General features: G+C 36.4%; 1 protein-coding gene across 1 annotated transcript; it reads left to right on the plus strand.

Moving 5' to 3' along the window:
• Nucleotides 1-431: 431 nt before the first annotated feature.
• Nucleotides 432-1,869, plus strand: LOC112202714 (protein FAR1-RELATED SEQUENCE 12-like). The gene is made up of 3 exons (XM_024343721.1): nucleotides 432-632; nucleotides 863-1,701; nucleotides 1,788-1,869. The coding sequence occupies exons 1-3, from the start codon at nucleotides 432-434 to the stop codon at nucleotides 1,867-1,869; spliced, it is 1,122 nt and encodes a 373-aa protein (XP_024199489.1).
• Nucleotides 1,870-11,010: the final 9,141 nt, after the last annotated feature.

Consider the following 11,010-nt stretch of genomic DNA (forward strand, 5'->3'; position numbering starts at 1 on the left):
ACAGTTCTATCATAGCAACTAAGCTTGGTGAATGTGGAGAAACATAAACAGTTTGAATTCTTTAGTGTTCAGGCAGGTGGCATTCAAAATATTAGTTTTATACAACGTGATCTGTATAATTATGGGAGAATTTGTCGTGAAGAGAAGAAGGGGCATAATGGAGATCTACTGTACATGCATTTTCAGAATGAGAAAGAAAAAGATTCTTCTTTTGTCTATATAATGGAGTCAAATGAGGAAAACAGAGTAACACAGTGCTTTTGGGCTGACTCAATTTCAAGATGAGCTTATAGCTTTTATGGAGATGTAGTTATCTTTGATACTACATGCAACACAAATCGGTATGGAATGATTTTTGTACCATTCACTGGTGTTAACAATCATCTTTGCTTGTGCATTCTTGAATGATATTCAAGGAATTTCAAAATGCTATGCCAGGAGATGCACTAGAAAATGCCCCCAAGATGATCATTACCGACGAAGATCCTGCTATGACTAAAGCCATTTCAGAAGCACTCCCACAAACATTTCATAGATATTGCAGTTGGCATATTCTTAATAAATTTTTTGAGAAGCTGCAATTAAATATTGGGATTCCTACCAAGACTTTCATAGCTGCATATGGAATTCAAGTAGTAGAGAGGAGTTTGACTCAAGATGGATTGAAATGATTGAGAAGAGTGGGTTGAGTGATAACAAGTAGCTGGAAAGTATTTACGAAATTCGTTCATCATGGATACCAGCATATGTCAATGATGTTTTCTCAGCTGGAATGTCAAGTAGTCAAAGAGTAGAGAGTCAACATTCTTTCTTCAAGAATAATGTTTCTTAGTGGAATTCATTGGTGGAATTTATGGTTCAGTTTAAGAGGGGACTTCTTCACCAACGCCATTCTGAGTTACAGGAGGATCATATTAATATTGATGAGAAGGAAAAAACTGTCATGTCCCTTGACATAGAAGATCATATGGCCAAGGTTTATACACGTAAACTATTTTATGAAGTTCAAGAACAGTTGAGAGAGAGCTTCAAATATAAACTTGAACTTGTGTTTGAAAATGTCACTCAAGAACAGTTTAAGGTTATACGAAAGAACATTGATACTTGTAAGTTTCGTGAACTTACTTACGAAAAGAAATCTGATTTTGCATCATGCAGCTGTAGAAAGTTTGACAGTGAAGGGCTCCCATGTCGGCATGTTTTGGCATATTTGATTAAGATCCAAGATGTTGATAAATTGCCTATTCAGTACATCTTGAAGAGATGGACTAAAGCTGCAAGACAGAGAGTTGTGTTAGATTCTAATGGAATGGAGATAAAAGATAACAAAGCTTTACTTGCAAGGAGGACTAAACTATTCCAGCATGCTACATATGCAATTGATAAGGTTATGGTGAGTGATGAGGCTACCCAGCTCTTTATGGAAGCATTGGATGCTTTTTTGGAGAATATTAAACCATTAATTAGTAATGAAAGTGGACAAAGTGCAGTAGGTTTGGAGACCGAGACCCAGACTGCTACTATTCAGCATGTTTTTAATGAACTAGATCAAGTGAGAGCAAAAGGGTGTGGGAGAAGGTTGAAGAAAGGAAAAGAGAATAGGAAACTTAAGGTAAAGGCCAATCAAGGTAGGCAATGCCATGGATGTGGACTATTTGGTCAATCACATGACAAAAGAAATTGTCCAACACTTCATGGAAGGTAAGATACTTGTGTTTGATATTATTGTTTATGGCAACATTTTTATCGATTGATATTTATCACTTTATTTTTGCTTATTTATGTAGACCTGATATTGATGAAGATGGGGATTCAATTTCCACTAGTATGGATGAGGATAGTTGTTCATCATCTCATTTGGCAGAATAATGTCTCAAACAGATAAGTTCACTACCAGAAAACATGCTCTGTAAGGTAAGCTTTGAGTTTTCTGTATTGGTATTTTATAGATTTTGCATCTGATTTGGTCAGTTTAAGGGATATGGATTTTGTGGTGTGCTTGATTTGTTGAGAAATAGCTATTGTGATTGGTTTTGAGTTTGTTGAGAAATAGCTATTGTGCTTATGTTTGATTTGTTCAGAAATAGCATTTGTTCATTGGTTTTGAGTTTGGATGCACTGATCAGTTTATGGCAAGACAATTTTGTGGTCTCTTTGATTTTGCATGTTTTGGAAGTGATTCTGCAGTTTATGGCTAGTCAAAAGTTGGATTATGCAAGTTTTGGAAGTGTTTGATTCTGCAAGTTTTGTGGTCTCTTTGATTCTGCAGTTTATGGCTAGTCAAAAGTTGGATTATGCAGGTTTTGGAAGTGTTTGATTCTGCAGGTTTTGTGGTCTCTTTGATTCTGCAGTTTATTGCTAGTCAAAAGTTGGATCCTGCAGGTTTTGGAAGTGTTTAATTCTGCAAGTTTTGTGGTCTCTTTGATTCTGCAGTTTTTGGCTAGTCAAAAGTTGGAAGACATTTCAAGATCATTTCAATTGTGAATGGTCAAAAGTTGCCAATAGAAAGTTGTTAGTCTTGTTGGAATATTGGATAGTCAAAAGTTGCTGATATGTAATGATTCCAAAAAATGAATGTAATGGTTTCATTCCTTCTATAAAACTGTAGAGTACAACAAATGAATCGTCTCTAGCACAGCAAGAGCAAAGCTCTGTGATTCCAGAAAATGCGCATTACATTTAGTGTTTACTACTACAAACATTCCACAAATGAACATAGTTTTCCTATCCCATAGCCAATACATTATGCAGCAACCAATCCACCTGGATCAAATAAAAATCGTCACTCATTGCTGGTGCATCCAAAGCTTGAAGAATCAAACACATCACAAAATCCATAAGCTAATTCACCAATAACAACAACAATTTCTCAACAATATCGAAACCAGCGGAGAAGCTAATCAAACGGATGCATACATTTTGATCCCTACAAAAGAGAAAGAGAACAAAAAATTTGTGATGCCCCGGAAATTCGTAATTATTTTCCGAGGATTTTCCGGAATTAATTTTATGTTTATTGGACGGTTTCATGACTCGTGGATGGAGCGAAAGTGTTTCGGATTAATTTTCATTCGGAAAATATGGTTTTAGGGGGGGTTGAAAAGGTTGACTTTTTATATGTTGAGATTCTTCGAAAACTTCCTTCACGAAAGTTGTAGAGCGTGTCGATACAAGTTCGTGGATATGTAGAACGCGAGAATCGGAGTTCGTATGAGGAAGTTATGGCCATTGGAAGGAATTTCCATTTTGGTATAAATAGAAGTTTCCCAAGTTGGAAACTTACTATTTTCATTTGTTTCCTTTTCCGGAAACCATCTCCTTTCTCTCTCTTCTCTCTCGGTTGCTACCTTCAGAATCAAAGATATCCGGCTGACCCGACCCAAACCCGGACGATCCGACCCGACTTTTCCGGCGAACTGCGGCGGTCTCCAGCGACGAAACTTTCCAGATAGGATCGTCTCCTCCGTTTGGTCGTCCCTATGGTGTCCTCTAGCGCCGATTCTCCTCCACGGCGGCGCTGCAAGGCGGTACAGTTTGTGGATTTTAGACCCGGTCGGAAATCCTTGTTCCGACGTCGGCAAGGCTTCAAGTCTTCTTGGTTGAGCTCAGAGCAGCCTCGTCGATCTATCCTTGGTGGTTGTTTGGATCGATTCACGTGAAACCTTGTTCAACTCAGTTTGGATTACTGTTCACAGCTTGTGAAGTAGTTTTCGACCCCTTATGCTTGTTTTCTGACTTCGAACTAGTTATGAGAATTCACAAGCATGCTTAGATGAAGAACTTTGATGTTGGAAGTTTTGTGAAATAATGAGTTTTTGGCCGGCGGCAGTGCGCCACCTCCTGTGGCGGCGTTCTGGCGGTGTTCCTGCCACTTAAGGAACTGTTTTTGGTATTATATATGTTCTACTCGTTGATACGAGCGTTTCGATATATAACATGCAAGTTTTGGAGTTCATTTGGAATTGTTATGATTTTTGCAGTTTCATACAGATCGATTTATTCTATCCGTGAGGATTTGAGCGTCCGATCGACTTGTGGTTTGGTCACATCGATCGTGGACGTATTCCAGAGACTTTGGGAGGTCTCGAATGTGGTTTCGCCTCGATTGGCACTACTTTTGGGGATTTTAGTTCAAAACAAGGGTTTCGACTTAAATCATTTGTGAATCGTTACTGATTTGAGATCATTGGTGATTAGGTGCTTCTAAAGGTGAATTGGACGAGTTGTTGGTGATAGTGTTAGTTCGGTTCTGTATAGAAGACGCAGCGGGATTCTGAGGTGAGTAATCTCACAAGGTTCAAGGTTCATTAATAAACTGATTTCCTTTATCGTTTTGAGAGTTATTGATTTAACTGCAAACTATAGTTGGTATTAGTAAGCATTCCTGAGCGGATGATTACATATATATATATATATATATATATATAGTTTCGTGAAATATATATGTTTTGGTGGTTTGTGGATTTATGAAAACAATATGCATGAATGATGCTTTTTATTGTTTTGGGTTGTGGCTTTCGGAAAACAAATGGTGGGAAATGGTATTTCTATTGTTTTGAAAAGTGTTTGAGGATTTGAGAGTCACAGGTTGTGATTTCTCCTTTTGATTTGATTTAACGTTTTGATCTGACGACCGGTGGTCTGAGGATTTGAGAGTCACAGGTTGTGATTTCTCCTTTTGATTTGATTTAACGTTTTGATCTGACGACCGATAGTCTGAGGATTTGAGAGTCACAGGTTGTGATTTCTCCTTTTGATTTGATTTGACGTTTTGATTTGAGGGTTAGGTTGGCCTAAGGATCCAAGGTTTCAGGTTGCATCCTCATGGCAATATTATATCGTAAGGTTGAACCTTGGCCGGGTGACAGGTTACGATTCAGTTAGAGCTCTAGTCTGTTTGCCACCGTATCTCATGGATCTAAGTAGGTTACTTAAGACTCCTGGGTACATACTTTGTCCAGGTTGGACTTATTTACTGTTTTGTCCAGGTTGGACCAAATTATTGCTTTGTCCAGGTTGGACCGATTTATTGCCTTGTCCAGGTTGGACTTATTTACTGTTTTGTCCAGGTTGGACCAAATTATTGCTTTGTCCAGGTTGGACCGATTTATTGCCTTGTCCAGGTTGGACTTATTTACTGTTTTGTCCAGGTTGGACCAAATTATTGCTTTGTCCAGGTTGGACCGATTTATTGCCTTGTCCAGGTTGGACCAAATTATTGCTTTGTCCAGGTTGGACAGATTTATTGCTTTGTCCAGGTTGGACTTATTTACTGTTTTGTCCAGGTTGGACCAAATTATTGCTTTGTCCAGGTTGGACCGATTTATTGCTTTGTCCAGGTTGGACCGATTTACTGTTTTGTCCAGGTTGGATCGATTTGCTGTTTTGTCCAGGTTGGACCGATTTGCTGTTTTGCCCAGGTTGGACCGATTTACTGTTTTGTTCAGGTTAGACCTAATTATTGTTTTATCTAGGTTGGATCAATTTATCATATTTGAATTGTTAGGTTAACGATTTATATGATTTTGTCAAGGTGTGAGTTTCATTGTTTCTTTTGGGAAAAGAGTATTGTTTTTGGAAGCATGGTATGTTTTCTTTATTCGCGAGTTGAAAGGTTTTCCTCGTTTTTGGCGTGAGTTGTGCATGTGTGTTTTGAGTTACTCATACGGGCTTGCAAAAGCTTACCGGGTTTGTTGTGTGGCAACCCGGTGCACCATTCCAACGGTGTAGGGTTTAATCCTACAGGTTAGGATAATCGAGGTTGAGGCAGCGAGCTAGCAGCTTTACGGTAGGAAGCCATCTTTGTGACTTTACCTTTGATAAGGACTTCCGTTGTATAGTTACTCTGAGCAGCCTTTACGTTTTATTTTGTTATTGATAATTTAATTCGTAAGTTTGTGTAATATATAACTCTATGGAGCGAGTGTATATTAACTTTGAGGGTTTAGGGCATCAGTATGTACTTGGTTTAAAGGGAAAAAGATTCCAGGTATTTTGTATTGATGACTGAACGTTCACGCATGTATAATTATGGAATTATATATATATATATCGATTTTCTTGTGTGTAAAATCAGGGGCGTGACAAAATTCACATCAATTACTTGGGCAAATTTAGTGATTCTATACAAGAATATTGAAATATATACCTCAACCTGAAACCAAACCATTTATTTAATGATGGTAAACTTTATGGAGTTCCAAGTTCCAACTTATAACCATCAAAATCATATCGGCCAAAACAAAAACAAAAAAGCATCCAAATTGTAATAGTTGCAGCCAACTGGACCTTTAGTTGATTGCATTATCAGTAAGTACATGCATCTAATGACAACCATAACCAGAATTAGCAAAATCCATTCATATACTTGTCATTTGGCAGAAGGAAGAGCAAAAGACGGTGAAAAACATCACTCAATTTTTGTCATGAATCTCCAAATCTCCGATCTGTTTGGTACTCGGATGAAAAATCAACCTAGGTGAATGCATTTTCGACTTTAAATAACTTTAAGAAGAAAGTCTAAAAATGCAGGTCAACAATGATAATTTTTCCTTTTCCTCTTTAGTGTTGGCAACTTATAGTTATGACATATTTTATGTTACATGTTCTATTCCATTACATATTATTAAGTAAAATAGAGTTGTAAATATGTTGTGTGCCAATTTACACTACACCAATTTTTCAATCAGACGACAGTTTTTCACTGTCGTCTGAATATAGAGTCTGCTGTTGTCTATCTCAATCTCGTCTGATACATGAATCAGACAATACCAGAAAATTGTCGTCTGATAAAGTTTACTACAACAGCAACTACTATACTATCTGTTTTTTGAATATCACGAAGAACAACAGCAATTGGTACCTTAACTCTTGTGCAAAGTAATTTCAGTTGACAAACCCTGGAAGAATGTTGACGTGTAACGAACATTTAGAGGACATTGATTTGTAAAAAAACTATTGTCTGAAGGAAGCTTGTAGATCAGCAAAGTAATTGAATACTATTGACTAACTTTGAACAAGACAATAGCAAAACTATTAAAGCCATTGTGTGTCATTGCTTCAGACAACAGTTTTTTCGTTCTTTTTTCTTTATGTTCATTTTTTAGACAATAGTTTTTTATTGGTATTGAATTGTCTGAGATAGGAGAGAAGACATACATTCTGTACAATTAAACAACACATCCTTGATTCCAAAAACCATTTCATTCCATCAGCAGTATTCATCCCAACATTTACACAAGAATTAACTTTGCCCAAGTGCCTATATCTATTTCATTAGCTTAACAGGCTTTCAAGTTTCATGAGCTTTACATGATAATAAAAAAGAATACAATTTGCCCCATCTCTCAAGATAGTTGTAAGCAAAATCACTGCAAGCTTGAACCCCATTCGTTTGGTATTGTACCACTAAGATAGTTGTAAGCAAAATCACTGCAAGGAAGGAAAAGTGGATGCAATTAATAAACTGTCAGCGTATTGAGAGCATCATGATCAAATACTAAAGATCTTATAAAAAGTAGATTGACACAAGTCAATCGAATAGTTTACGTACACTTGGGACTAATAAACTGGGGAAATCATACAAAAAAAAATAACACAAAAGCCCTTGATCGTAAAATGCTTATCAGTTTGTGCTAGTTGCCTGGCCATTTTGAAAATCACTTCCTGGCCAGGTGCAAGCTTTGATACAGAAGGGATAACACCAGAACTGCTTGAACAGAATGGGCAAAAAGGGCAGTGTTTTTACACATTAGGAAACATAAGAAACATGAAAAGAAGCAAGTGGTGGTGTGGATTTCATCTTCTGAGGAAAAATTATCGAGATGCACCGACCTTCACATAAGTTGACAGCAACAAACTCAAAAGGGAAATATTAAGGAAAAGAAGAGTCTACATAAAGGATAAAGAGAAAGCATAATTAAATCATTCATAGACCGGAGTACAAGTAGTTCCTAAACTCATCTTTCATAAAATACCCCAGAATTGGCTATAAAATACCCCAGAATTGGTTGGCTTTATAACTACCATAAATGGTCACACTTCACACTTGGCATCCCGCAATGTTGCTAATTTTACCACCTAAACGAGGAAAGTTTACTTGTTTGTAATATATCTGAGTTGCCCTTAGTTAAAACTGCTTACAGAATCAGTAAGAAATGCCCAATAGATCCATGAAAATTTAGGTTTTTAGTCCAGTTGATGTCAAATGCAGCATGCAACTGTATCTTACATCATCCTATAAAAAGTATGACTTTCTTTAGAAGGATAAAACCAATAACCAACCTTTGGAAGATAATTATCAATTATACGGTGGAGGAAAACACTATGCCAGCACAGAAAACATATCCAAAGCATGATGGAAACAAACAACTGCATACAGGGTTCTATTACTTGTCAAAAGTTGCAAGGACTGCAGCAACTGGTAACTTGAATAGATTTGAGCTACCAGAGCTTCCAGTTTCAAACAATGGGGCAACACCTTCAGAAGAACGAATAACTCCTACATCTCCTGGCACCAATAAATCTCCACAACCCTTAATGGTATCTTCTGGTGCACATAAAAGAAGCATGTAATCACCAAACACTAAAAGCCTGAAAATTTTCAACCTCCTAATGCAAATCAGGTAGTGCATCCAAAATTAAACTCTAGTGCTCCAAAAGAGAATGAATAATTGTACCTTGCAGATAGGGGAAGGCCTCTTCAGGCAAATATAACAGATCCGGACAAGACAACTAGTGCTTCTCTAGTTGCATTTGAATATGAGAATGTATTGCCACATAAAACAAGTGAAGAATGCTCAATATTTGCAGCAATAAGTGCATTATCTCCTTTTAATTCAAGGCCAATAATGTCATCAATGTCTGGACTGCATGATCAAATCAGACATATAAATTGGCTTAGGAAAATGTAGGTAGCAATAGTAATAAATTTCACAAAAGAGAGGGATCTTGTAAAGGTTGGCATTTCGACCACTTAATATATATATATATATATATATATATATATATTGTGAGGGATCTTGTAAAGGTTGCATTTCGACCACTTAATATATATATATATATATATATAGGGCCCTTCCATTAAAGGATCCATTTTTTTGCCATTTTAAGGGATAGCTTATTAGACCCACTTTTTGATCACATATTCACCGTTTAGTTTTTTTGTCCTAATGTATAGACTAAATTTACAAATTTTCACCCAAATTAATGATCGTTATTCACATCTCCATGTTTTAGTTTTTTAGTCCTAATGTATAGATCAAATCCGCAAATTTTCGGCCAAATTGATGATTGTTAAGGTATCAAACTAGTTTAAATCAATGGATAAACCGAATCTGTCCAACCTGAACCGTTCATGCTTATAATTTTAAATCGCATTTATGAATACATTAATGATTATCAATTTGGCTGAAAATAGGTAGAGAAATTTTTCAGTGCTACGATCAAACCACATCAACATTAACAAGTGGTTTGACACTTTAATAAAATTTCGACATGTGCACAATCATTACATATCAGTCATTAATCGTTAGCCACAAGCTTCTACCATTAGCATAAGAGGTTAGCAAAACTTATGCCGTTAGCATCAGAGGTTAATTAGAAGAAAAATAATCTAGGATTATCTTGAAAGTTTTTGTCGATAAGATCTTAAATCTATAGTTTTCTTTTCTTCTTCCCATATTCTTTTAATCTTTGAATCTCTGCTATGATAAGAGAACTTCAGTTCTCAAGTGATAGAGCAAGAAGGAGAACCTCAAACTGTAACTGAAATGTTCTGAATGAAAATAAGAATTCAAAGTAAAAGGGAAGGAGTTTAGGTGGACGTATCAAAGATAATATGGATGGAATGGATTTGAATCCAAAAACCAGACCTTCAATTTAAACCCCTCTTCTTGCAATTCTACCCAAAAATGAAAATAGGGATTTGATATGGATCTTCTTATTGATTAAGATAATTAAATAGTTTGCATTATAGATCTTTAATCATATCTCAATTAACAGAACAAAGTTCAAGCGCCTTTAAATCCTTGGCATCCTTATCGGCAATTGCAATACTATCAAGTCTCACTAGTTGAAACAAAAAACATCAATTTGGGAGGTTTTTTTTTTTTATCCGTAACAGCAAAACAACATCAGAAGTAGTTTGTGGTCAGTTGAAGATGTGTTATAGTTTGACAAATGTCAAAATCTTATTAAAGCGTCAAACCACGTGTCAATGTTGACTTGGTTTGACAGTAGCAATGAAAAATTCTCACTCATACAGACTTAAAAACTGAATGGTTGAGATGTGAAAATGTGATTTTAGGGTTTAGGGTTTAGGGTTAAGTTTAGCAAGAGCCACTGGTCTAAGCACACTTCAAACATTGAGGTCTTGGCACGTTGGGAATTGGTAGCCACTATTCTATTAAATTAAAAATTGTTTAATAGAGTCTTGGTAGCCACTATTCCAGACATAGGTAACAATATTTGGATGAGAAAATATAACAATCAAGATAATGAAGAAGAAAGGAGAGGAAAAGCAAAGACAACCTCAATTTGGCTTCAAGACCAAGAGTGGTTGATCATCTTGTCTGAAAATGAGGCTGCAGTGCTTTGAAGTTAAAATTTGATGGTATTCCAGTTTTGTAAGTTGAGCACTAACATTTCCACCAAAAGATCCTTCTTATCCAATATAAATAAAATGAACTGGCTCGTGTGTGATGCCCCGGAAATTCGTATTTATTTTTCGAGGATTTTCCGGAATTTAAATTGTGGTTATTGGACGGTTTCGTGGCTCGTGGATGGAGCGGAAGTGTTTCGGGAGAATAATTATTTGAAGAATATGGTTTTAGGGGGGTTGCCAAAGGTTGACTTTTTATTTGTTAGGATTCTCCAAAAACTTCCTTCACGAAAGTTATAGAGCGCGTCGATACGAGTTCGTGGACATGTGGAATGCGTCAATAGGAGTTCGTATGAGAAAGTTAAAATCGTTTGAAAATTTGGAAAGTTCTATATATGGGAGTTTCCGTT

Source organism: Rosa chinensis, chromosome 1, assembly GCF_002994745.2.
Source record: "Rosa chinensis cultivar Old Blush chromosome 1, RchiOBHm-V2, whole genome shotgun sequence".
NCBI classification, from domain to species: domain Eukaryota; kingdom Viridiplantae; phylum Streptophyta; class Magnoliopsida; order Rosales; family Rosaceae; genus Rosa; species Rosa chinensis.

Excerpts from the sequence above, each read along its gene's own strand:
- LOC112202714 (XM_024343721.1), top strand. The coding sequence starts at position 432 with ATGCCAGGAGATGCACTAGAAAATGCCCCCAAGATGATCATTACCGAC. Across the intron at positions 633-862 it reads TAGCTGCATATGGAATTCAA|TTTAAGAGGGGACTTCTTCA; the intron begins GTAGTAGAGAGG and ends TTTATGGTTCAG. Across the intron at positions 1,702-1,787 it reads TGTCCAACACTTCATGGAAG|ACCTGATATTGATGAAGATG; the intron begins GTAAGATACTTG and ends TTATTTATGTAG.